Source organism: Sprattus sprattus, assembly GCF_963457725.1.
Source record: "Sprattus sprattus genome assembly, chromosome: 10".
Taxonomy (NCBI): domain Eukaryota; kingdom Metazoa; phylum Chordata; class Actinopteri; order Clupeiformes; family Clupeidae; genus Sprattus; species Sprattus sprattus.
In genome coordinates, this window is record NC_137908.1 from 18,912,892 (window position 1) to 18,940,179 (window position 27,288).

General features: G+C 41.5%; 1 protein-coding gene across 1 annotated transcript in view; it reads left to right on the forward strand.

Moving 5' to 3' along the window:
* The window catches only part of LOC308370796 (sodium- and chloride-dependent GABA transporter 2-like), a gene marked incomplete at its 5' end in the record, with an annotated part of 36,509 nt that extends 11,928 nt beyond the window's left edge, over positions 1–24,581 (forward strand). The window contains 10 exon segments of the mRNA XM_080845511.1: positions 12,424–12,556; positions 12,865–12,999; positions 13,097–13,200; positions 21,256–21,380; positions 21,544–21,656; positions 21,756–21,900; positions 21,903–22,097; positions 22,343–22,443; positions 22,855–23,025; positions 23,953–24,581. Of these exon segments, the coding sequence (XP_080701637.1) occupies positions 12,424–12,556; positions 12,865–12,999; positions 13,097–13,200; positions 21,256–21,380; positions 21,544–21,656; positions 21,756–21,900; positions 21,903–22,097; positions 22,343–22,443; positions 22,855–23,025; positions 23,953–24,033 (1,303 nt within the window). The 3' untranslated portion in view covers positions 24,034–24,581.
* Between the last annotated feature and the right edge of the window lie 2,707 nt (positions 24,582–27,288).

Here is a 27,288-nt window from a genome sequence, read left to right on the forward strand (position 1 = left end):
GTCTTACAAAGATCCATCAATGTGATGCAGGTAAAATTTTCCATGGTTGCATCTTTTTTACAGTGTTTTCTGAGGCCATCTGCGTTTACATCAGAACTTATACTGGCTCCAATGGAAGTTATCTTGTTATTCAAGAACTGTGCGAGTACTTCACATTTTGATGCAGAGGACTGCGGAGGAGTAGGGGCAGTGTGGAATAGCTGGTCGATAGTGGAGAATAATATTCTAGAATGTCCAGCATTCTCTGTAATAACCTTGGAAAAGTTGTTTATCTTTTGCCAGGGGGAGATTCTGTAATTTTATCTCTTTTTAGTCTTTAATGGAGCAATGACATTGTTGAAGTTTTCAGCAATACCTTGAGATCTGCTTTAAATACTAAAGCATATCTCAAGGTATTGCTGAAAACTTCAACCATGTCATTTAAGGAGCAGTTATAATTGTATGGCTCATACAATCTCATAATATTAGTGAACTCAGTGGCGGCGCCAGAGATTTTTTTCTGCAGGTGCTATGGGGGTGCTCAGCATTTTACCGAGGGTGCTATGAAATTAAGGTGATACAGGCATATGTGTCACATGGTTCTCTACTTCAACACCTACCCACCATATCGTCACATCTGTTTACATTTTTTTTTTACAGTTTGCTTTCTGAAGCGTCTTTGTGGTCCATGAAAAGCACCATACAAATCGATCGTATTATTATTACTATTATTAGGCTACTTCCAACGGACACGCACATAGCCGCGTTCATCTGCGACGGTCACTGACAAAATGCATGCAGCATGTTATAGATTCCGCAATCCCAAATACTTTGCTTACTTCAGTGGGGGTTAAAGTTGGCGCTAGGTGACCAAGCCACCACTACCATGTCTGACAAATAAAACTAAACATAAATAGTTCAATACATTCTAATCTAAAGAGGGCAAATTAAAATAGCAGATAGATATTTCTAGATGGCCTATAAACATGTCCGTACAAAGTGAGAAAATTCTATTCACATATCAGTGCTAAAACAGTCAAAGAGTCAGAAATGCTTTCAAAAAGTATATATTATTTCAGGTCAAAATCAATTAAAACGTAGAAGCTTATGTATACCTGGCTAGCACAGACAGACTGCTCGTCCTGGGCTAGGCTAGTCTCTGATTTTTTTAAGGCAGATCCAGAAAACCCCAAAAAGGACCGCATTCATTAATGTTACACATCAAACAAGACCGTTCCACCTTAAATTTTGAACGGTGTAAAGATACAGGCCCCTTTTAAAAGTAGATGAAATAAAACAGTAGGCACTCAAAACCACAATAATCAGAGCTAGATCACAGTATCATTGTACATTAAAACTTAAAACTTTACTTCTCAAAGAACAGGCAAAAATGCTAACAAAACTATGCTGAAAAAGCCATAAGCAAAACCAAAATCCGGGCAAGCCAGCAGACCAGGAGTAGCATGGCTAGCACCCTCAGTAGAGGTGTAGGGTTCATCTCTTTAATCACGACGTCCCTCTTCTTCTAATAAAATGCCGATACCTGTTGCATTCCTTCTTGTTCTTCAACGTCATATGATTCTTCTACTCGTGAAATTTTGGGTATCAAAAATCGTTCCATTATTGTGTTTTTTGATAGTACCGCTTGACTGACAGTGGACCAGCTCTCTTTCTCCTTCTATCGTCAGTGAACGTCAACGTTCACGCATGCGACCTGTCTGTGTCGTGCTACGTGAACTATCTGTTCATTTCAATCTGTTATTATTTTCTTTTGTGAGTGAAATATTATAACACAATACATCAAATCAAGAACGCAGAATGAATTGAAATACTAATAATAAATAAACCATTATTTTCTTGGGGTTGCTTTGGGGGTGCTATGGCTAGTCCAGGGGGAGCTGTAGCACCCCCTAGCCCCCCCCCTGGCGCCGCCCCTGAGTGAACTTTGCTTCAGCCTTGCCATCTATGAATCGCTTTTGAACCAACAATTCCCTTTTAGTCGTTATCAATGTTTAACCCTGTTGCCATTACTAAGTCTAGAGTGTTACCATGTTGATGTGTGGCTTCATTTACATGTTGGGTAAGTTCAAAGCTGTCCAGTAGATTCATGAGCTCCATAGCTTTGGAGTCATTCTTCTTATTAACATAAATATTCAGATCTCCATTTAGGATTAATCTATCATATCGAGTGATACCAAGTGAGATCAGCCCTGAGAATCCTTTAGAAAAGTGATGAATATTTTGGTAGATGATATTATTGTAATGATGAGCACTGTATATAAAATGTAAATACTCATCTGACTTAGGGCCTAAAACAAGTGAACAAAAGTGTTACAAAATACCTCTAACTTTATAACTCTGTCACGGAACTGACGAACTCCACGTTGTGGTTTCAGGAAGCAGGGTTTTATTGCAGATGGATAAAGCCAGCGTTGCACAGCAGAGCAATACAGGATGGAGATAGGCACGACAGGGAATGTTCGTCATGAGTGGACTGCTCAGCCCAGGAGGGGCGCAGGCTCGAGGCACTGCCTAAACTAAATACGGGTTCACAAGAACACGGAAACAAAACTGAGAGGCAACCTCTGTATAAATACACAGTAAACTATAAACGTCGTTAAGGCAAACAAAACGCGAGTCAAACTCGGAAAGTGCAACAGAGGCACCAGAAGCACACAGAATAGTCCTAAGGACCACCCCAGTATGTAAGCCCACTCAGGGTACACATAGGTCTTGTTGAACTTCAGGGGTTGATACTTCACTAGGTTGATGATAAAAGTACCCTTGGAAAAAGGCAGAGTTCAAGGCTGTGATTGCGTTGAGGGCACGGTAGTCAATGCAGGGCCGAAGTCCTCCCTCCCTCTTCTTGATGAAAAAGAAACTGGAGGCCGCTGGGGATGTTGAGGGTCGGATACATCCCTGTTGTAGCGCCTCCTGCACGTACTCCTCCATGGCCCTCCTTTCCGGAAGAGTGAGAAGGTAAACCCTTCCTCGCGGCACAGGCTCACCGGGCAACAGGTCGATACAGCAGTCCTCTGGTCGATGAGGGGAAAGGCATGATGCCCACTGGGGACAAAAAACAACGGAGTATTGCGTGTATTGTGAGGGAACTTGGTGACTAACCTGCTTAGTGGGGCTCTCAACAGTGGTGGCATGCAGTGCAAGACGTGCTGGGGTACGGGTGCGCTGACAGGGACGTGGTGACGCTTTTGTGGGTGGAGAAACGACGAAAGCACTCGGGCCCCGACTTCATCACCTCTCCGGTCTCCCAATTCAGCGTAGGCGAATGGAGAAGTAGCCACGGACCCCCCAGAATGAGGTCGACAGTAGACTCCTCCAGAATGAGGAATTTGAGCTCCTCCTTGTGATGGAGGCCGATCTCACACTGGACTGAAGAGGTGACCTGCCGCACCTTCCGTCTCGTGAGCGGGTGACCTGTGATGGAGTGGAGAGAGAAGGGAGTAGAGCTCTGGATTATCTGGAGACCTAGCCACTGGCACAAGGACCCCTAAATGAAGTTGCCAGCGGACCCTGTGTCAATCAAGGCTTGGGCTGTGATGGAACCAGAAGAAGTGGTTAGAATTATAGGGGTACACAAAGGATTACACACTTTAATTTCCCCCGGATCCGAACTCACCGTGGATCGTGTGGGACGAGTAGGACACTCCACCACCACATGAACCTTACCCCTACAGTACAAGCATAACCCCTGTGTGCGGCGGCGGACTCGTTCCTCTGGGGAACGTTTTAGAGCGTTAATGTGCATGGGCTCCGCCTCCCCCATGCCACTATCCCTGGCGGGTTGCCAGGCGTGGAGAGGTGAGGAGAAGGACGGCTGGTCCTGGAGACACTGCTCCCGACGGTTCGACACTTGAATGGCAAGGAGGATGAACCGTTCCAGTCCAACTGTGTCGTCATACCCCGCCAGCTGGAGCCGCAGCGCTGGTTCGATCCCCTGGCGGAAAACGGTGATCAACGCCGGTTCATTCCAGCCACTCTCACTGGCCAATGTGCGGCACTGTTGGGCGTACTCGTGGAGGACATCTTGGGTCCCTGGCGCAGGCAAAGCAGCTGGACCTGAGCTGAGGAGTCCCCCTCAGGGAGTTCGAAAACCTCCCGAAAATGGTGAATAAACGCGTCGTAGGAACCCATGGCGGGTCCCTCCTGACGCCACACCGTCTCTGCCCATCGGAGCGCCCGACCCTGGAGGAGAGAGATGATTAAGGCGATTCTCACCCTATCAGATGGGTAGCGCTGAGCCTCCATCTCCAGGATGAGGGTGCACTGAAACAGGAAGCCTCTACAGGTGGAGGTGACTCCAGAAAAAAGCGTTTTGGGCTCGGCAGGTACCGACAACAGAACTGGCTGAATCCATCCGTCTCTAGGTCTGGTATTCTGTCACGGAACTGACGAACTCCACGTTGTGGTTTCGGGAAACAAAGTTTTATTGCAGATGGATAAAGCCAGCGATACACAGCAGAGCAATACAGGATGCAGATAGGCACGACAGGGAATGTTCGTCCTGAGTGGACTGCTCAGCCCAGGAGGGGCGCGGGGTTGAGGGCTCGTGAGGTACCGACAACAGAACTGGCTGAATCCATCCGTCTCTAGGTCTGATATTCTGTCACGGAACTGACGAACTCCACGTTGTGGTTTCGGGAAACAAAGTTTTATTGCAGATGGATAAAGCCAGCAATACACAGCAGAGCAATACAGGATGCAGATAGGCACGACAGGGAATGTTCGTCCTGAGTGGACTGCTCAGCCCAGGAGGGGCGCAGGCTCGAGGCACTGCCTAAACTGAATACGGGTTACCAAGAACACGGAAAACAAAACTGAGAGGCAACCTCTGTATAAATACACAGTAAACTAAAAACAAAACGCGAGTCAAACTCGGAAAGTGCAACTTTAAACTTAGACTGGGGAAAACAAGCTGAAACAAAGACTATGAAACAAAACAAGACTAAGGAAGGCGAAGATGCGGTTTCTTACAGAGAACTCAGGCAACAAAGAACTGAGACATGCAATATCAGTGGAAGTGCGTTACCAGATACCGCGTGAAAGGAAAGTGACAGGTGTGGGTGATTAGTCCTTCGGTGACTGTAAATGCGCTGGAGTGGAACCCTCAGGGGAAGAGAAGGAAGGGAAGGCCAAGACTCTCATGGAGGAGAGGTGTCACCAAAGATCTAGCCAGCACCAACACCTCCTGGCAGGAGGCAAAGAAAACTGCTCTGAACCGAAAGAGGTGGAGACAATTCATTGAGGCCCTATGCTCCAGAAGGGGCGAAGAGGATTAGATAGATAGATAGACTGTAAATGCGGTGCAGGTGAGTGAGGACGCAGATGTGAGTGATACGCAGGATTAAGATATAACAGCTCACTGACATTGATGCGTTGGAATGCGTTGATGCGTCAGGGTTAACGCATCCCCATTCACTTTGAATGGGGTGACGTCATCCTTTGCCGAACTGAATTGAGGGTCCGTTTGGTTCGCTTGCGTTGTGTTTCATGCTTTGTTTGCGACAAGAGTTGAAGAATGTTGAACTTTTCGAGAGACAATGCATGCGTCAGCCAATCATATTGCCTTTCATGCATAACTGACAGCACAGGCGCTAGCCAATCATATCCCGTATATGCTCACGTCTACAGAGCGGAAAACTAAAAAAAAAAAAAAGATGGCTGCCAAACTCCGTAGATGGTCGTATTTGTACCTACAAGTTGGTTGTTTGGCTTTTTTTTGGTTAGATTTTTTAAAAGTTACAAAGAAATAGACACTGTACAATGTAAAAAACCCTTGTGTCTGAGCACCCTATCTAATGATAGCATGCTACTACTCACAGGCAGGGCCGTGTCTAACGAATGGGCTGACCGGGCTGCAGCCCCGGGCCTCGCCACCAGGGGGGCCTCAGGTCGCCCGATGTCGAGTGAGTCAACGGCACCGCACCGCGCATAACATTAGAAACATTCAGAGTGAAACAAATTATAATGCGCGAAAATGTCCGGTCAAAGAAAGCACGAGAGTGGGGCCAAAAGACTGGTCCGTGGACCGTGACCTTCTAATCGCAAAAGCCCTCAAGTGCAAAGTAAGACTGAAGAAGATTAATTCACATTTCTAAACTTTGCTTTGGTTCGCACCACATCATTAAGACAGGGATAAACGCTTTTAATAACGCGCTTTCAAATACGATGATGCAGGTAACAAGCCAGGCCTCCCGGTTCCATCTAAATAGGCCTAATAAAACGTAAATTCTTTCAGCAATTGAAGATGTATGAGTTCTTATCCTCACGCATATCGCTGCAGATTAGGCTAATTCATTGAAAATTATAGACAAATTAGGTGCAAGCCAGTTAGACATAGCTAAGTGAAATGTTTTAGCTTAGCTATTAATCTTCCATTTTCGCAGTCATGGTCAAATATTAGTGTAGAGGTTTTCACTGAGGTTTTTTGTCAGATCAGCAGGACTAAATAGGTTCTACACTCAGTCCAGTTTGTGAGGTATTGCGCAATCTGAGATGAAGCACAGCTCGTCGTTGCCTCATCGTCTTGCTGTCTCCTGTCTGTTTGAACAGGACATGCGCAAATTCAGCGATTTTGATTATAAAACTGCTCGAAATGATTGGAATCATGCAGAAAATACATTTATATCACAGACCAGTAGAAAATATTTATTTTGATAGTTATTTGTTTTTTTACTTTAATGATGATAGGTGAAGCTCTGCCTCCCCTGACCGCACGTCGGTGCTCTCGCATAGAAACGTGGGCGCGGAGCCAAGCTGTTGCTTCACTAATAGGCATATGCTTAATCAATTCGTTATTTCATTCCCTGGCTATTTAGCCTTGTTTTTGCTTTTGAATGAATGGAAATATGTATACATTTGCATTATTGGTTTATTATTGTCTACAGTGTAGTCTACTACATACATACATTTTATCCTTGGCTTTAAACTGATCATATTTATAGAGTGGTTCTGTGGACTTTAAAACACTGATGTGACAGTGCACCTGGCGTGGGTTTGTGTGCGTGTCACGATGTGCGTCGGGGCGATATAGGGGCCTCATCCTGGTAATTAGCCCCAGGCCTCAAAATGTCTTAATCCGGCCCTGCTCACAGGGTAAAAGCTTGCTAGTGACGTGATTGGTTTGTTGACCTGTCAATCTCACTATAACGTCTCCGGTATCAACAGAACCCCACGCGCCAGACTCCTCCTCCGCCTTCCGTTGGAACAACGCATTCCAACGCATCAATGTGAGTGAGCTGTAAGTACTCCGGTGAGCGTGAGTGAGTGGGAACCGTGGGCGTGGCTGGTGCAGGTCCGGGCTCTGACGTGACAAACTTAAGTGCAATAAAATACATTTTCTCTCCTTCACTCTCTCTCTCCAAACGGGCCTCATTTGCCTCATTTCAAATCAAATCAGCCACAAGATGTCCCTACAGCAACATGCTTACCTCTGTTTCTCTGACATGGTCTGGCCTATCTATAAAATTTAAATTGTCTTTAAATTCAATAACTAAATTCAAAATTCAAATGGAAACCTTTCATATGTTGAAACGGTTGCAGCTATATTAAGAATTGTTTTTACTATAGTGTACATAAATCCTGTTATAAATATCAATATTCCACATTTACTGCTGTTTTCAAACACATTAACTGATAATCCTAAATTTTATACATACATTGTGGTATCATGAGAGGCATTACCACTGAGCGGGGTGTAGGGCAGTGCGTAATCACTGGACAGAGCAGGCAAAAAATGCTTTTAAACGAGGAATCCGGTTTATTAACCAACACAAAGTCTTTCAGGAAGCAAACATAAAACTTCTTCAAAGGCAAAGCATAGGCGTCATAAAGTTGCTCCAAACTTAAATCCTACCAACGGTAGGTGCAGCTCAAAGTTCCTCAGACACCTAGCTGAGTTTGTGCCACGCACGATGTTGCCCGTTTCTCTCTGTGTGTCCCCACTCTCAACTCTTTTCAAACTCGTTCCTGCTCAGGTGCCAACCTACTCTAACCATTTGCACCTGAGCTTGCAATCAGTCTATGGCCTGACCTTCCTAGTCCCCAGAGCACCTCCCCAGGGTCCAAGAGCCTGCCCAGTATAGGCCTGCTGAAGTAACGGGTCACTCACATTGATGCGTTAGAATGCGTTGATCCAACGGAAGGCGGAGGAAGAGTCTGGCGCGTGGGGTTCTGTTGATACCGGAGACGTTATAATGAGATTGACAGGTCAACAAACCAATCACGTCACAAGCAAGCTTTTACCCTGTGAGCATGCTATCATCAGATAGGGAGCTCAGACACCTCGCAAATCCTATGATACGTATTTTTCAGTTACAATAAAGGGGTTTTTACATTGTACAGTGTCTATTTCTCGGTAACTTTTAAAAAATCTAACAAAAAAAAAGTCAAACAACCAACTTGTAGGTACAAATACGACCATCTACGGAGCTTGGTCCGCCATCTTTTTTTTTTATCTTGCCGCTCTGTAGACGTGAGCATATACAGGATATGATTGTCTAGCGCCTGTGCTGTCAGTTATGCATGAAAGGCAATATAATTGGCTGACGCATGCATTGCCTTTCGAAAAGTTCAACATTCTTCAACTCTTGCCGCAAGAAAAGCATGAAACGCAACGCACGCGAACCAAACGGAGCCACAATTCAGTTCGGCAAAGGATGACGTCACCCCATTCAAAGTGAATGGGGATGCGTTAACCCTGATGCATCAACGCATTCCAACGCATCAATGTGAGTGCAGTGTAATTCACTCCCATTTCAACCTAGTGGAACCCCAAGCCCAGGTTGTGGTACCACAACATATATATTTCTCAAAGCTTTGTAAATATAGGTCAAGTACATTTATATATAAAAAAGCTAACATTCTTCCTGATGTATACATCTCACAAGTCAAGTCTCATGCCTCATATTCACTGGACAGAACGCACAGGTACAGAATGAAACTTACAGACAAATTAACAAAGATAACAATTACAGATAACAATTACACAAATTAACAAAGATAAACCACAGAAAGCAGGGAAGATTTTAGTAGTTTGGTCTCACATTACAATACTAAGTTTTAACAAATAAAGGCAAGCATTGTGCACCATCACTGATTTTATATACAAGACTGTCTTTATGCCCGGAGGTGATGCAACACATTAAAAAAAAATATGTTATGATCTGGCTTGTGAGCCGCAACATAAATTGGAGACAGACCACAGAGTATACAAAAAGGAGTTTATTTAAATAGAACAAAAATAGAGGCTAAAATGGTAAATGCAAAGTACAAAAACACAAGTGTGCAATAGCATCAAACACCTGGTGAGAATGCAATGCAAGCCCTCCTTCTGAGGGACAACAGCTTGGCTTTCATCCAGACCTCTTCAGGTGTGGACAGTCAAGCTAATTATGCCCTTTTACCACCTAAAGGCTGTTGCACTGCCACCGCAAAGCCACTGGGAGTGTAAAACATAGAGTAAGTCCTGATTGGTGTGACCCACACAAAGGCCGGTTCCAGACTGTAATCAGTTAAGCTTTTGGGTGATAGTGGTTCAGGAGGTAGTAATTCAATCCTGACTCTTCCTCACCAAGTGTTGAAGTATCCTTGAACAAGACACTGAACCCCCAACCGTTACTTTGGCAGTGTTAGGCCTCAAACTTCCCACTTTACTCCAAGTCCAAAACCAAATAAATGCAGCTGGGAAGCTACTTTGAAAGCATAGCTTTGCAAGCTTCCAATTACTTCACATTGGAAGAAGAGGGCCATTCATTAGGGCCAAGCTACTCAAGGGAGAAAGGGCTAAAGTTGCTTAGGAAAAGTATTCCAAAGTACTCAGTACAAAATTATCAATTTGACAATGTACACGTACCACAAAATTATAACAATATATAATACAAAAAAATCACATACCAGCAAAATATGTCACCCAAAAGAGAAGATTGCAAAAAACGCCTAATTGTTCACAAGTCATCAATAGACCAAAACAATATTATAGTCCATTATTCATGGGTGCAAAGAATGTCAGCTTTGGTCTTAGACACCTGCCTTTCAGAAACTAATACAGGTGGGGGTGATTTACAAAGCAGGATTATTCAGCTAGCCAGGTAACTACAATAGCATGCAATAACTTATCAGAACATTTAAACAGTTTTGCACATGCACTACAAAGGTCAAGTGTGTGGTGCTGGCTGCCTGATAAATGCATTCCATTGCATGGGCATGCCTTCACAGCAGACAGGATGAAAGAAGAAAGGGGAATGGCTGGTCCAAAGGGGTTCAATTACAGTAGGAAAGCAATGGTAAAAAAAGTAAAATAATCATTCCTTCCAACAAAATGACACAAAATTGTTTGTAGTAGTTAACTGCAAAAAAAAAATGGCAAAAAAACGCTTGGATCACCATGCAAATATAAATGCAGTTGAACTACCAGCAAGGTACAGCAAAATGGCGTTTAATGTAATGTATCTCGAGTCTATGAGTGGCTTGTTTTCCTGTTCTCCATGTGCCCTGCATGCATTGGGGCCCCAGGCAACTGATATTGTTTGCTATACCAGATTCCAGCTGGGCGGGAGTCACTGCAGACTGAGGACTAACATTTTCCCATGCTCCTGGAAACCTTATAAAGATTTACCCACAACTGAGAACCTTGGCACTCCTCCCATTGAGAACATTAAAATGATGACCAAAGACGAATGTCCTGCCATCTTCTATTAACCAAATACAGTAAGCATGCAGGAGTGAGGGGGAAACCAGGGGACCAATGGCAAATCCAGTGAAGGATATAAAACAGGGGTAAATCTCTTCAGACCAACATCAGGATACGGATGTGTATTATGTTTTTCTCCTTGTTTGCCCAAGTAAAATGTTCCTGGGAACAGAGAGCCTTACACCCAGGGACGTGCACAGGAGGAGGCTAATAACTTCATGTATTTATAAGGAGGGGGGGGGGGGGGTCTTGGGGGGTGGCGCCGGTGGGCAGTGATCGACCCTGACAATTTCAGAGTTTCAAGTGATATAGACAGAATATGCGTCCAGGGGGAGGGGGCGTGACAAAAATGAACGTGGTGACAAAAATTAACGTGTTGCCCCTTTTTTCCAGGTCAGACAATGGCCCTTCAAAATTCCTGTGCACGTCCCTGCTTACACCCCATTGGTTTCTTTTCACATTGCATTAGTATCAATATCGCTAAGCTACGACGCAAAATAAGGAAAGAAAAATAGAAAGCCGTAAATTATGTGAGCTTCTCGGATAAGAAGGTTTCTGTGGAGACAAGCCGCAATGCAAGAATCATTTGCAGCTTTGCTTGCAGAGCATACATACATGCACACCATCTAAGCATGACTTGCGATGTAACGTTAACGCTGCTCTAGTCACTATTTGTTAACTTGTAATAGTTTTAGAAAATCACATGTTAAGAAATGATTTTACATTTCACTGTGATTTATTCATTGTGGGAGAATTTGGATCCATCATTGGTCATAAATAGTGTTTAGATCAGATAGCTTTTAAAATACAAACAGCACTTCAGGTGAACCATACCCCAGACCCTGTTTTCTGGAGGATTTGAGGTTCAGGATGCACCCACATTCAGAGCTTTCACATCAATGAAACACTCTTACACTCTCAAGCGGACTCCAGTCTACACTAAAAGCTCTAGACTGAATGCACCCTAAGCGTCACACTCACTGCCCCTTTACAGCCAACTCAGACCATTAAAAAATCTCCTCCCATTAGAAAAGTTTCAGTTGCAACTCTCCCTATTTTCAACTCATTGTAATTAATCAATTAGCCTAGTAGTGTCACAGAAAGCCATGACGAAAGAAAGTGACATTCAGCCCACATCAACACAGTAGCTTGTCATTGATTGATGATGACTGGACTCCAAACTAGAGGCTATGCATTTGTGCCATACTGGGATAGATGATGAAAGAAAACAAAAACATTTGACTATGATTTAATTTATTTGCTGTAGCCACCCGATTCAATTGCCTCGGTTTAATAACCCTGTTCAATTAATCAAATTTTCAAACCGTTGGTCAACACTAAGGCACTAGGTCAACATAGGCAATCAGACCCTGAATTCCATTTACAACCCTGAGTTAAATCTGAGTAGGTAAAACCCCCTTTGTAGTACAGCACAGTAGGTCAACCTGTCTTCTGTTTGATCTGCAAATGTTTATAAAGAGAAATACGAGTTGGTAAGATTTTCAGAGTTTAAGAGTTCAGGAGGACTGACCGCAGGTATATGAGCATGTTAGTAATCTGTTCAGCTTTTCATATTCAAACAATTCACAAAAATGTCTTTGTACTTATGTTTCAATAGCTTATATGGTTATTGCACTGCCCAGAAATTATATGTGTACAGTAAATTTGCTTTGGTAAACCCTGGCTGTTTACACTGTGTACTGTCACTAAGCTTTCTTTTGTGATCTTGCACACAGGTACAAAGTTCTTAAGCTTTCCAGTGGAATTGACCAACTTGGAGGCATAAAATGGGATCTAGCTCTTTGCCTTCTCTTGGCCTGGACCATCATTTACTTCTGTATCTGGAAGGGGATCAAGTCTTCTGGCAAGGTACTGAGGTCCACCTTGCAATGCAAAGACTACTTACGCTGTCTTTCAGAGATTGGTTGGTAGCCACCAAATTAACCCATTTAGGTCAATTTCAAAAACGCTTTAGAATGTCCTTTCAAAAGCTCTCAGTATGATATATTTTTGGGGCAAGGGTATAAGAAGTTTACCAAGGATGCAATTTTGCTAAGCTTTCCATTGAGCCTTCCTCAGAAAAAGTTGCATACTGCATCTTTTTCAAACCTACAACTGACCTGCTAAATCTAACCCCTGTCCTTAAGCAAATGTTTTTGTTCCATTTCTGTGAGCAGGTTGCATATTTCACTGCAACATTCCCCTATGTCATGATGGTGGTGCTGTTTATTCGTGGCGTCACTCTGCCTGGAGCTGCTGATGGCATCTTTTTTTACTTGAACCCAGTCCCAGCTCGACTAGCAGATCCACAGGTAAGCATCTGAGAGATTGATTATTCTAGAATTTGTCATTTCGTGTCCCACCATAGACTCTCTGTAGAAGAACTTGGTCTTGATTTCCCTCTCCCAGGTTTGGATGGATGCTGGGACACAAATATTTTTCTCATACGCCATATGCCTTGGCTACTTAACGTCCCTGGGAAGTTACAACAAGTACAACAACGATTGTTACAAGTGAGTAATCAGCATGTAGATCCAAACCCAGACTAATACTCTGTGTTTCCTCTCCAATCTTTGGGGTGTATTTCAAGGAACATGAAAAACCTTGAAATTCCACCAAACTATTGCTTAAGATTTTAGCTGGGAGCTGGTGGGCCATATTTGTGTGTTGTGTTGTCTGCAAACATTCCTTTGGATTCCAACTGGGCAAGGGGCAGGGGTTTAAAAAGTGCCTACAGCAACTGAAATCTGCACCCCTGTCCAAACATCTGACACTCATGTTTTAGATTAGCCTGACGATGTCATACTCATAATTCTAGTCAGAATATGAGTCTGATAATGCTCTATTGAGCTGTGATTATGGGAGTGTTTCAACGAACCAGGAAAGAAAAAGCCTCTTCGCTCAATTGGATACCTAGAACCAATCAGAGCAACGTAGTATGACCATCTGATACATTAAACTTTTACCAGATCCCGTAGGAAGGACGGCAAAAACATCTTTTCGATCGACAAATGCCTTAATCACGTTTCTCTGTTCCTCTTTCAAAATGAATGCGCTGTCAATATCTGTGAGATATGCATGCTCACGTTATACTTATTAGCAGCGAGGGTAGCTAGCTACTACGTGTTTCAATGGATTTTTGGTCTAAGCGTTAGCAATAACCTAACAATAAAGGGCTAGAGAGCTTCAGTTAAGACCTACAATACTCTGCAACATTCGTGTTGCACATACACAACTAACCGAGTCAATGTAGACATAAAAAAGTTGTGTAGATAGCTTAATTCCCATAGAATATTTCCCACTAACAGGCGCCAGAGACTCTGCCATCTTGGTACGATTTCAATTTTAATTTTAATTCAACTCAAGCCATCTGTCCATCATCGTATGAAGCCCACCCTGACAATTTGATTGGCTAGATCAGTTTTGGATCAACCATAATTTCTCACCAACGGAGCGATGCCAGACCGAACTTCCCAACCTCAAAAGTTCGGGCTGGCATCCAGGCTCGTTTTAGATAGGTTCACCATAATATCAGCTTAAAAAAATACAGGACCCAAACATTGCCATCAAGCACTAATGTTTACTTCATGCTCTCAAGAGAGTAGTATTTTCACAATGCTCCTGCTTGACCTTTCTTTTTTCTGTCATTTACATTCTTTCTAGATTCTTTTATTTTCATTTTCATAAATTAAGATAACAAAGTTGGTGAAACCAGTGCATATTTACATTGAATATATGTGGCTAGTTTAAAAAAAGATAACTGAACAGGAGCTAGTTCAGACAATTGGCAATAACTTGCAAGCAAGTCACCTAGGACCTAGAACAAAACAAAATGCGTTCCTTCCTCCGAGGAACCAGCCGCTGTGGAAAATGCGCTTAACTACTACCGAGGATTACCGTTTTGGAATCAAAGGTCGATGTAATTTTATCAAAGAGGAATGAACCACGACATGCATCACACAACGTGAGTACAGCCACTGTTCTCTCAGGAAATGCAGAGAATGTACCCCAACAGGCTGATATCACTGCCAATGGAGTGCATCAATCTAACAAACCCAAATGTGAGTACAGACCTTTCGCACAGGCAAGGTGCCAGACCCAAAAAAACTAAACGCAAAAAGGTCAGTAACAACTTTGAAACAGGTAAACTCAGATGTAGCCAAACCTGTAAACCCCAACAGCAATATAGCCATATCTGCAAACTACAGCAGTGCTGGTAGTCCAGGGGAATCCCTCAACCTCTTAGGCTGCACAACTGACTTAAATGCCTGAGAGACTTGGAAGAGGAATTCCCCAGGATAAAGACTGGAAGTAGAAAGACCAAACCACAACACAAGAAAGGTGTCTCTTAACACCTGTTCAACCCACAACCCTCATTCTTGGTAACTCTGTAGTTAGGCATGTATATGGAGAAGGGAAGGTTACATGCTGCCTGCCAAATGCTGCTCTCTCTGGCACACAAAAGTCTTTGAAAAATTGTGTTAAAACAAATCTATTGAACGCATCATGTCGGTGCAAATTACGTTTACAAAGAACAGTATAACCGCCAAGAAGTTTTTAAGGAAGTTTTCTATGCACTAACTGAGCCAGAAAAACTTTTCTCAGTGGTCCACTTACTGCATGGTGACATTTTTGTTTTCTGGATAGCTTAGTTTCAACACCTGGATTGCAAAAATGTGTTTTTCATTTGGTATTCAATTTCAGCCTATTCTGGAATCACAGTGAATAGTCAGACCAAATAGCACAGAAAACAGCTAGAAAGGGACAAGTTTTGAGCGACAACTATCTTTTCCCTCTCCATCACCCAATGACCTTGGGGTCCTCTGATCGGCCCTCGGCTGCCATACAGAGTTAACAAGGGGAAAACACCAAGAAACTAGAACAAGAATAACTAGAACTATGTGGAACCAAATAAAATGCCCTGACAAGCTTAAACAGAGGGGGAATGCCCAACCACATCCACTGGAGGGAGAACAAGAACATTTTCAAACTCCCTAAAAACAGCTGTTATGAAGCCCCTACTTAAAAAGAATAATCTAGATGCTTCCATACTAAAAAATGAGGAACGACCGTATTCAATCTACCATTTGTTGTCAAAATCATTATAAAGGTAGATTTGAATCAACTAACTACTTTCTTAATGTTTATTTTGACAACTTTCAATCAGGTTTCCATGCTAATCACAGCACAGAAACAGCTCTCATTAACGTTTTAAGTGTCATATGCCTTAATACTGTTACAGGCAAAACAGCAATCCTAGTGTTAGTGAGGCCTATTGTTGAAGACAAAATCAAAGCTATGCTGATGACACCCCAATATATATAAGCCTTATACTGTATATATAAATACACTTGCCTTCCTCTGCCTTGCCTTTCCTAATGAACAGGGGCATTGCTAGGAGCTAAACACATTTGGGGCACTTAATTGTGTTTAAGTTCAAATTGATGCATTATTAGAGGTATGACCTCTATGGTGACACTGGGAGTGTGAGAAAATTTTTGTTATTGTCACGTACCTCATTACAGGGCGTTGCTAGGAGATGAAAACATCCGGGGTTGCTAGGAGTTAAAAACATTCGGGTAAAGCCAAAATTCCCTTGGGAATTTAATTTAAATTCTGACACCTAAATGCATCATTTTCACACAGGTTGAGACAGAAACAGTAGTTTCCACTTGACACATATAAGAAAGTCCATCGGTTGACATTTAACCGATCTAAAGTGTAAAGAATATCAATGATTCTTAGATTACTTGCTTTGAAAAAGGCCTACATTAGAATTCGATTAGACTGTAGTGTCCTTCTAGTCAAGGGCGTAACCATGGTATAGACATTGGGGGGGTCCAAATAAAAAATAAAAATGACGTGAATTGCCTACAATTATATATTTTTATATGAACATTCGCACATTTAGAACATAGTTTTTCGAGGACTACATTGACCACTTGAATTCACATCTAAAGGAATAGTGTAATATCTCTGAGATATTATGTTCTAAATGTGCGAATAGTAGGCCTAGATTAAAACTAATGTTGTAAGGCTGTCTAGTCTTACATTCAAATTTCACACCTGATCACCCGCATGTCCAGAGCATGTCCCTGTCTAGTCTGGCCACTGCTTTCAGCATGTCTGTCTTGTTACCACTTGTCATTTTATCAGAAGAACAGCGACTAACCTTCATGGCAGGGGCAAATCTAGGTTCCCATATTTTGGGTCGGCTAAGCTCCTAGATAAAACCTATTATTTTTCCTGTTACCCAGCAAAACTAGGGGGGTCAGGGGGCATGCTCCCCCATAAGATTTTTTTGAAAATATCCTTTTAAATAGTGTCCTCTAGTGGGTTTTAAAGAGAAATTAACACATTAATAACAATACAAATTTTGAAGACAACTGCTTAGAAAGGTGCTAATTATACTTTAGCATGATAGGGATTTGCAGCTCAAGTGAGTAGGTTAACGTTGTAGGCTAGAGTTCACTAGCTAGTTATAGCTGGCGGAGCTACTGAATAGGCATGATTCAAGAGAGCAACGACATCTACCATTTGCTCGTGATGATTTAACAATTTAGTTTCTTTTACTATTTTAAACTTCATGTGCTTTACCTTTATATCCAGCATCTGGTTATGGCAGCTTCACCAGCTTGGGTCAGACAGTCTCCTTAGCCTGTTTACTAGACGTTATCACTGCACGCTCGCGAGGCTCACTCACGACCAAATCCATGCACTTGCCACAATAATCTCATACAGGCGGGAGTCCTGTGCTTCTCGGGACTATTTTATTTCTAACTCTTAAAATTAAACAAAATAAATTCACTAAATCGGTTGCAAGGTGCCCCTGGTTTATGATCTATCATTCTATATTCTGATTTTATGAGGCTACACGTGTTATCTGCTTACACATTAAGCTCGGTATCAACTTCCTTACTGTCTGGAAAAGTGTTAGGTAACCATGACAACGCAGAACGACGCAAGGTGGATTCAAACACAAGTGAGGAGGGGGGAGTCACACGCTTATGTTTTTCTTAACAAACGGAAATACATTGAAAATAAATAGGACATAACGGGAGACCGATCCATTGACAGGGTTCATAAAAGGAGAACAAATATTTAACATATTTTCTGTTGTATATTGGGGGGGACAGATTGGTACTTTCTCAGTATTGGGGGACAAAGAATGCGTGGTTACGCCCTTGCTTCTAGTCATGCTGTCTTCTAATAAGTCATCTTTGCTAGTACTACAAAAATAAATGGACCGCACCTTCATGTTAATTCTGTCTGTCTGTGATACAGCATTCAATTGTCCCAATGCTGATGTAATGTAGGCTAGCCTATACATAAAGTTAAGCAAATCCATCATTACGCTTGCCCAACTATAACAACTTTGAGGTACAGGTCTCAAAGGTTCAGAACAACACATAGGCAATGCAGAGTTGTGCTTATAGTTAACCACGTAAAACTGCATTGTTGTGGTCTTTCAACCTCAGTTAAAATTAACCCCACTAGCTTGGTAAAACCTGTAGTAGAAAAATCGCCCGTTCAATGTCAATATGTCCAAAGCGCTAGGAGGAGGAGCTGCACCAAAAAAACAGGCGCAAAATAACAAATAAAAATAATAAAAGTAAAACCCACAGATCAAGCAAACAGCACTTCTTCACAATGTCTTAAAGTGGCATTATGCAGTAATTGTACTTCAGGGTTAGGGTTAGGATAAGCAGTTTTACCAAAATAACAGCTTAAAAAAAATGGGGCCCTACAATGACTTTTAATAAGGAGAATCGCTTACGTACCATTGCCAAACCAGGGTCTGTAGGCATATTACTGCGTTATGTAGGTTTGCCTGAAGCCACCCGGTTTTTACTGTCTGCCGAACTAGTAAGTAGCTTATTTGCCGTCTTGCTTTGTCTTGTGTTGCACTTGCTTGATGTTTGACTGTATTAGGACAGTTGTTGACTTACTAGTCTGTCATAGTGTCAAAGTAAGCACATTTCAAGAGTTTAGCTATTTTTTTAAGCTGTTTCTCGCAAAACTGCTAGATAAGGAAGCATTGATTAAAAACAACAGGCCTTATAAGTGATTCATCTAATAAACATGTCAAAACTATTCAGATAGAGTTTGAGGGGCACAATCTCTAATCTTTCTGCATTGGAACTAGCCTTTTGTTGTGGGAGCCAATCGTTTCATGTCATTTTAATCTTTAGAAATCTAAGTTTGGAAAGGCAGGAATGTCATGTTGGCTTCATGACATTGATGCTGCATTGTCATAGCCTATCTGATTCAGTTCCACTGTTAAACTGGTGAGAGGCAAAGCAGATGACAAAGCAGAAACAGCGTGTGTGGCTGCAAGAGTATAACAAATTACATTTTCACATAGGAGATAAATATCTTTACATGGACCAACTGCATCATTTGACAAACCAAAGTGTTGGAAAATCCATGTTGTTTCACTACCTGAGATGCTGAAAGTAGACCAGGCTAAACCCAAAACAAAATGAACAGCTGTGGGAAACATAGGGAGAAAAAAATTATATGGAATCGTGTTCAATAAAAAATGTGTTTTGGAGGAGATTTGATGAGGTCTGATATGTCTGGTCATGTTGATTAAGCTCTTCATTGTGATGGAGACACTGTTTGTGTTCCCTCCCCATCTGGTCAAAATCACAAGCATACAAGGGTGTTTACTGTAATAACACTAGGGAAAATAACTGGCATATGCATGCATAGATTTACACACTGCCCTTCTGTAGAAATATATATTTTTTATAATTCTACTGATTCTAGCCATGTTCTTGGGAATTTCCACAGGATATTTTCTGTGGCCAATTATATACCCTATTATATTGCACTAACATTAAATTGATTTTAAGTGATGAATGGAAATAAGAGGAAAAACAGATTGGGACAGGGGCATATTGGAGCGTCTTCGCTTCAATAAAAATAGTGGAGGGATGTTCTTTAATATGACAACAGTGTTGTGAAGTTTGAACTGAATTGATCTCTTGACCAAGACAGATGTGTCTTGTCATGTTGATTTAGCTTTTCATTGTGAAAGAGACATTGTTTGTGTTTCCTACCGCTCCGATCAAGCTCACAAGTGCACAAGGGTCTTTGCTGTAATAACACTGTTGTACGGAAAATAACTGGCATATGCATGCAGAGATTGACACACAGTCACCTTTAAAGCCAAGACCGAGAGAAACACATGTTGAGATCACCATAGAACAGAGGGAGGGAGGGAGTGAGAAGGGGAGAGAGGGGAGGTCAACATAATTCCAATCCTGCACCTAATGGTTTCTTCAAAGGCCAGGAACTTTCATTCAAAAACGCTGTGGTTTCTGTAGAAACCTTGTGTGCAGGATTGGACTTTAACCTCCTCTTTACCTATTACTATAGGAACATATTTCTATACTGTAGCTATATATAGACAGGTGATACATTAAAGGAAAGCCAACATAAAGTTTGTTAGTGAGATGCTCTCTGGAACTATACTGGAGGGATGGAACTCTCCCAGAGTGTTGACTACTAAGGCCATGAGATCTGTTGACTACTAAGGCCATCGCATACGATTCAGTGAGCTCTCGTGCCCTGTGGATCGGGGCATTGTCATCCTGGAAGAGTCTACTCCCATCTGGATAAAAATGTTTCATAAAAGGATTACAGTGATCACTCAAACTTTGTGTTGATTTGCAGTGACCCTTCCCTCTAAGGGGACAAGTAGACCCAAACCGTGGCAGCAAAATACCCCTAACGGCATAACAAAGCCACTGGATCACCTTTATGTAGGGGTTGAGTACTCAAGTGTGTACCGTTCTCTTGGTGTGCACCACACATTCACACGCCCACTTGTGGAGACTGTGGTTAAGGATGACTTATTTGACCATGTCACTTTTTTGAACAGTTCTGCAGACCATTGCCTATGGTTTTTGCACGATTAAATTCTCAAATGTGCATTAATCTTTGTGATGAGGGTTTTCTGCACCGTAACCCTACTATAAAATCCCTCTATACTCAATTGTCGACGGACTGTTCTTACTGGCACAGCTGATCACATCCTGCATTGACATTCTCAATCACCTGAGGAAGAGTTTACTTTTGTTTTCCCTTAACGTATCGGACTAATGCCCAAGCACCACAGTCATCAAATGTGCGCTGTTGACCACAATTTCCAACCTTATTTACTGATGGCTTTCCCATGGATCTATGCAGGTGTCACTTAAGTCACTGTTCATATTGATACACCGGTTGAGCAGTCTTTTTGACTGAAGCGCCTGCCATCCGTGGCCTAAAAATGAACCCTTTTACAAAATCACTTAGATCTTTTCCTGTTGCCAAATGTTGGGCCTGCTCAACATTTGTATTCATGTCATAGGGCACGATTGGAAGTTAATTGCTTAATTGTACCCATTTTAAACATAGCTTATGTCTATACATATAGAATGAGTACTGAAACACTATGCATTAAGTGAAATACTGTATATCTAAAAAAAATATTTTGTACTAACATATATATTCTACTGTTGAAATAAAACTTTGTTTATTTGTAATGCATAATTTGTATATTTCCTAATGTGTTTCAGAGATTCCTTCTACCTTTGCATCTTGAACAGTGGAACCAGCTTTGTGTCAGGCTTTGCTATTTTCTCTGTACTCGGATACATGGCCAAGGTGCAAGGTGTCGACATCTCTTTAGTAGCTGAGTCTGGTAAGACTTTAAATCACTTACTCTTCTGATCATCCCAGCTTAATGGCTTAATAAATGGCCAGTATATATCATGTTTTATCTGTAACTGATTGCATTTCTGGTTGCATTGGTTGTTCTGTATGTTTTGTGTCATGTGCACATGTCCTACCCCTTACCTACATAGGTCCCGGGCTAGTGTTTATAGTTTACCCTCAGGCTGTGACCTTGCTGCCCTGTCCACAACTCTGGGCCATTTGTTTCTTCACCATGATCATCCTTTTGGGTGTGGACAGCCAGGTTAGGACCATCATTTTCAGGCCCTCTCAGTGATCTAACATGTCACTTCCCCAATATCCATGCCCACCGTCCCTTTTCTGTGTCTGTTGTGATTTGTAGTTTGCCGGATTAGAGAGCGTCATGACATCGCTGACAGACAGGTTTCCTACCATACTCAGGCATGGCTACAACAGGGAACTCTTCCTATTGGGACTGTGCTCCCTCAGCTTCCTGTTTGGCCTATTTATGGTCACTGAGGTGACATTCTTTGTTGTTATACAGGGTTGCTAGACGAATGTATGTGTACTATGGTCAAGTTTGTGCAGGAGAGATTTATCTTTGATCCCTTTTTCCTACAGGGTGGGCTTTACATCCTACAGCTGTTTGACCACTATGTCTGCAGTGGTGCCACTCTGCTCTTTCTGGCTATTTGCCAGTCGGTGTCTATAGGCTGGGTTTATGGTAAGCATGGCTAGATGTGTGCCTTCCTTATTTTTTCACAGAGTTTATGTTCAGGTGCATTGTGTAAAAAATGGCAACATTTCAGTCTACCTTTTCATTTCCAAGACAATTACATTTAGTGCTCATGTCAAGATTTCACAAATATTACTTGTTTAATACAATTACAATTTGAAACTCAAAAGATCCACCTGATGATCCGCCATCAAGTGTTTCTGATCTTGCATTTCATCTGTCTTCTGTGTAAGGTGCTGAGCGCTTCTATGGCAACCTTGAAGATATGATTGGCTACAGGCCTTGGCCCTTTATCAAGTACTGTTGGCTCTATATCACACCAACTGTTTGCATAGTGAGTTTGTTCCCCGCTGCCCTCACTCACCAACAAATGCTCCTTTCATTCACTGCATTATGGAATGTAATATTTTTTTCTAAATGTAATTTAATTTATAAGGCTTTTATTAGAGTGAATTTGTCTATTCCAGTCACTTTTTCAAGCTTTGTAAAGCATTGCGTAGAAACCTTGCACTGTAAATGTGGTTTATCTGAGAAACTCTTACTACAAAAAGAGATAATGCTTAGGTGGCACACCTGAAGTCTTACATAGTTTATGTTAACCAGTATGTTGTAAAATGCTTTGAAGTAACAATATATACTGGTCCATAGGGGGTATCAACTTCTCACAAAAAAAATATTAAACCTGATGCTAGTTAAATACATAAAGATTCAGTCGAAACTATAAACTGCTGTTTTCTTTTCGAAGGGAACGTTTGTTTTCTCTCTGATAAGGTATAGCCCCCTGAAGTTCAACAACACTTATATTTACCCATGGTGGGCTTATGGGTTCGGCTGGTTCCTGGCTGCTTCCTCACTCTCTTGGATCCCCCTGACAATGCTCTACCGACTCTACTATGCTAAAGGGACACTTGTGCAGGTAAATCACTATAATGATTGAACTGATAATGACTGAAAGTAAAAGTAATGAAGCATTTGTGAAGGTTGCTTTGCAGTGGTTTCCTTGTTAAATACTTCATGCCCAAAAAAGCTACTAGGCCAAAATGAGATCTCTGCATATTATATTTTGGATAACAGTGTAATACTGTGACATGTATCATGCAATTGTTCTGATTAGTAAAAAAAAGTATGTCTGCATAAAATTATCAATGCCCTCATATAATAGTGAGTTGGAATCATGCCTCTCTGAAATGCAATCAATGTCCAAAGATTTTCTACTTCTAAGTCTTTGTCACCAGTAGATTAATAGATGTCAAACCCAGAGCATAGTCCAAATTGGGTGATTTAGCAATCATCATCAACAATGATCTGACTGATGCAGTCTGTCCTGTGACATATCAGAGCCAATGTAAAGTAAGTTCCAATTAGTCTCCTCACAAGCGCAATATAAGCAAATGGGCAATGAATATAAAATTACTTACAACAATATTTTTTATTTTCAAATGGGCTATCCGCATGCAATGTAGCTACACTTGTCCAACTACTGTATTCTGCTCTGTTAAATGGCAACCTGTCCTTAGAAAGCATATGCTGAAAGGAGGTTAAATAGACTGAATAGCATTACCTATACCATAGCCATATTTAAGATTCATAAGGAAACACTGCACAACTAGTGGTAAATAAGATTGGTTAACAGAGTCTCAAAGTGACTTGGAACACATTCAAGTGATGGTTGAGCCAGATTTAAGTGGATATGTATAATATTTATATGGTTCTTATGATTGCATTGGCTTTGTAGGGGGAGGATCCATTATTGCATTTGTGAATGGGTAGGTCAAGGGAACTGTGTAACTACATGCGTAAACTTGCAAAAAAACTAAAGTGAATTTTTGTTTCTGCCAACTAGCGTCTCCAGTTGCTCTCCAGCCCTGCAGATGATCTGCCTATGGCCGGAGAGAAAGAAAGACGGAATCTCTCTACATTGTGAAAGAGTGAATCAGATTTAGAGTTAAACAGGAATTATTTCTAACATATCTTTTTTTTTCCATGTGTAAACTCTGTTTAAATTGAGAGGAATGTTGGATGTTTATCCAGACTTGATGTCTACATGTAATGTTATAGTGTTACTGTTAATCTTTTACATTCTCTGTGAAAACCATCTGTTCCAAATAATCGACACTGATTATTGTAGCATTTTGTCCCGTGTGGCTGCATATCCATATAGGATGGGTACATTGATTAACACCCTCTGCCAGTCTCCCAGTTAAGGTTCTTCAGCTCAGACTTTTGAATATTCTGACTACTACAGCTCAGACTACTGAATATTCCTGTGAAGCCATACTCTTTCCAACTGCAAATGCAATGATCAAGCCTTGTTTCCTGATCGATCACCCTAGCCTAACTGAGTCTCTAATTCTGGTAGTGAAAATTACTATCAATTGTGACTGATGATGGAAAGAGTACCAGTTTCTTATAGTATAGACTTCCTTCAATAGCTTTTTTAATTTCTTGTAGCTTTAGGTGATATGGGTCTTAATTTTTTGCTTTGACATAATCATTTTTAGGGGTCCAAGCAGATGGCACCCTATTGTTTTTGAAAAGATTACTGTTGTTTCTTTCTTACATAAAAGTGTCTGGGCAGGTTTTGGTTCCTGACTAGGAAAGACTCCGCACGACTCCTTTGAGTGTATACTCCAGCACCTTTGCACAAGTCTAGGGAGGCGCTATAATAAGCATGTTTACGTTCTCTGCCATTCAGTGCCTGTAGTCAATTCTCCTGTGAGTGCCTCCTTCAGCACCAAACGATAGACCAATCGACTAGACACTAACTAACAAGAATGTGCCCTTTTCAGGTGTAATTTCTGCGCAGATAGCGGTTAAAGACATAAAGCCGTATTTACAAAGGCGGTGCACTTGAGTAAAAATGCAGATTACCGCTGCTGGGAGAGTATAAGGGAAAGTGGGTGTTTGTCGCAAAGAGATGGGAGGATATGCGTAAAGTGTGCATAATTATGTTTTAGTAACGAAACAAACGAAAAAACAAAGTACACAAACTAAATGAAATTGTAGAGACAGAGCAGCATATTTATTTCACCTTCCATGTTGATTTTGACGTTGTAGCCTCTTGAGCGCAAGCTACCCCCAGTGCCATTACAACCAAACGTCCCTGTCCACAATAAACGCATGTTCACAGACAGTGTCCCCTTCCTAACATTAGATGGAATGTCGTAGAAGTAACGCTGGCATCACGGTGTAAAAAGGATGAAATAACAATCACAGAATTTAAGGCACCCGCACTGAACAGAAGGGAAAGGCACCTCTATGGTACTGTTCAACCCTTAAAAAGCAAAGATTTTATGAAAAGCATAATTTTCAGTGTCGGAATACGTCGTTTTAGTGTGGACAAATGGGCTAAACAGATACATTTGTATGCGTTACTATATTTAGTGTGGACGAGGTTTAAGTTTTCTGTAAACTCGTGAACCAAAAGCTCTAATTCTAATTCTAACTCATCATCAATGGTGGCAGTAACACGCAGGCCCTTTCTTCCCTATTTTAGCTGCGCGCTATTAACACTAATGGGCGGGGTTAGGCACTGATTTATGGAGTTTTGGAGATAAACAGATAATACAGGTGTACAGTGGTGGGTAGTAACGCGTTACAAGGAACGCAAATGAGTAAAAAAGTAAATTTTTCGGGTAACGAGTACTTTTTGTGTTCCTTTATAAAGTCTGCACTTTTACTCTTAATCGAGTAAATATTTGAACTAGAATTCTACTCTTTACTCCGTTACATTTCCACTGTGCTTTCATTAAAATGAGTATTGTGATAAAAGTACACATATCTTTGTTTACTGGAATACAAGCGCACGGCAACTAGAGGGTAAAAATGGAGAGGTCAGTTAGCTATGCGTTATCGACGCGCCCTCCACAGGTCGCAGCATTGTTGTCATTTCATAGCGTTCAAAAACTCCACATCGAACCTTCGCAAACATGTTCAGGTAAGTTGCATTCGTTTTATCTGTACTGCAGCTAGTCCTGGAGATAAATGTGACATCCTTTACCATTTTACAAACTCACATCCTATGCACAAGGCGCAGTGCAAACTATTGCACATAAAACCAAAGAGTATAGAGGTACTTCTATAGTCTCTGATAAAACTCTATACTGCTAAGACGTTTCCATTTAACGTTAGGCTACATTGGCTGCAGTAGTCACGTTAGAATGTTAGCAGCTAGCGTAACGACTAGATGGCCACCGTTAAAGTTAGCAGTTTGTTTGACTGACTGACATAGTTGCCAGCTAACGTCCGAATGTACGTTTGCTATAATATGCAAGGGCACAAACAAGTAGGCTATACCTAGGCTACAGTATGTTAAAATTATTTATCACATCAATAGCGCTGGTATGGTTAATAAAAAACGGTCTGCGTGTGTGTGTATACATCTCTGGAGTTGATCTGATATCAGATTTACAGTATGTAGTCTTGTCTGGTTGGCTCAGCTTTAAGTGTGCGTGTAATAAGGTTTAATGATAATAAAACTAAAAGTAATGTATGTGTGATCTATGAGACGTGTAATGAAAAACAATACATGATACAATGAAGCAACTTGTGAAGAAATGTTTCAAGAGTGCAATTCTTCCTGAATACTCATGTTATGTTTTGCATTGATCCAAAAACTCCAACACAAAAAAGTAACTTGTAATTTGAGTAACTTTAAAACAGAGTACTTTTTTACTCTTACTCGAGTAACTTTTCCAATTGGAATATTTACTTTTACTCAAGTCGATTTTGAAGGAGGTAATTGTACTTTTACTTGAGTACCAATTTTCAGTACTCTACCCACCACTGCAGGTGTATCTCTGTAGAGATCATTTCCACGTTGTCAGACCCTTATAATAACACTCTTTAGCCTGTCAGTGGCTTATCTGACCCCGCAGTGGTATGATTAAAAATTCTTCTTTCCCAAATGAAATGGGCCTATAACTACCAATTTCCACCCCCAACATTTCCTTCCATTTAATTACACAAACAGGGTGGAAAAACTAACTGGGTGTAGGCACCTAATCCGATATTGGCACGACTCATCTCCAGACCGTGCTGATAAAAAGGTGTGAAAGGAATTTTGACTTGCCAAACCGTTTAAAGTTATGAAACTTTAAGGCGTGGCCTCTATTAACTCTATGGCCAATATTTTGTGATGTAAACCACATTCCTTGGAAGCACTTCAAATTGTGTATAA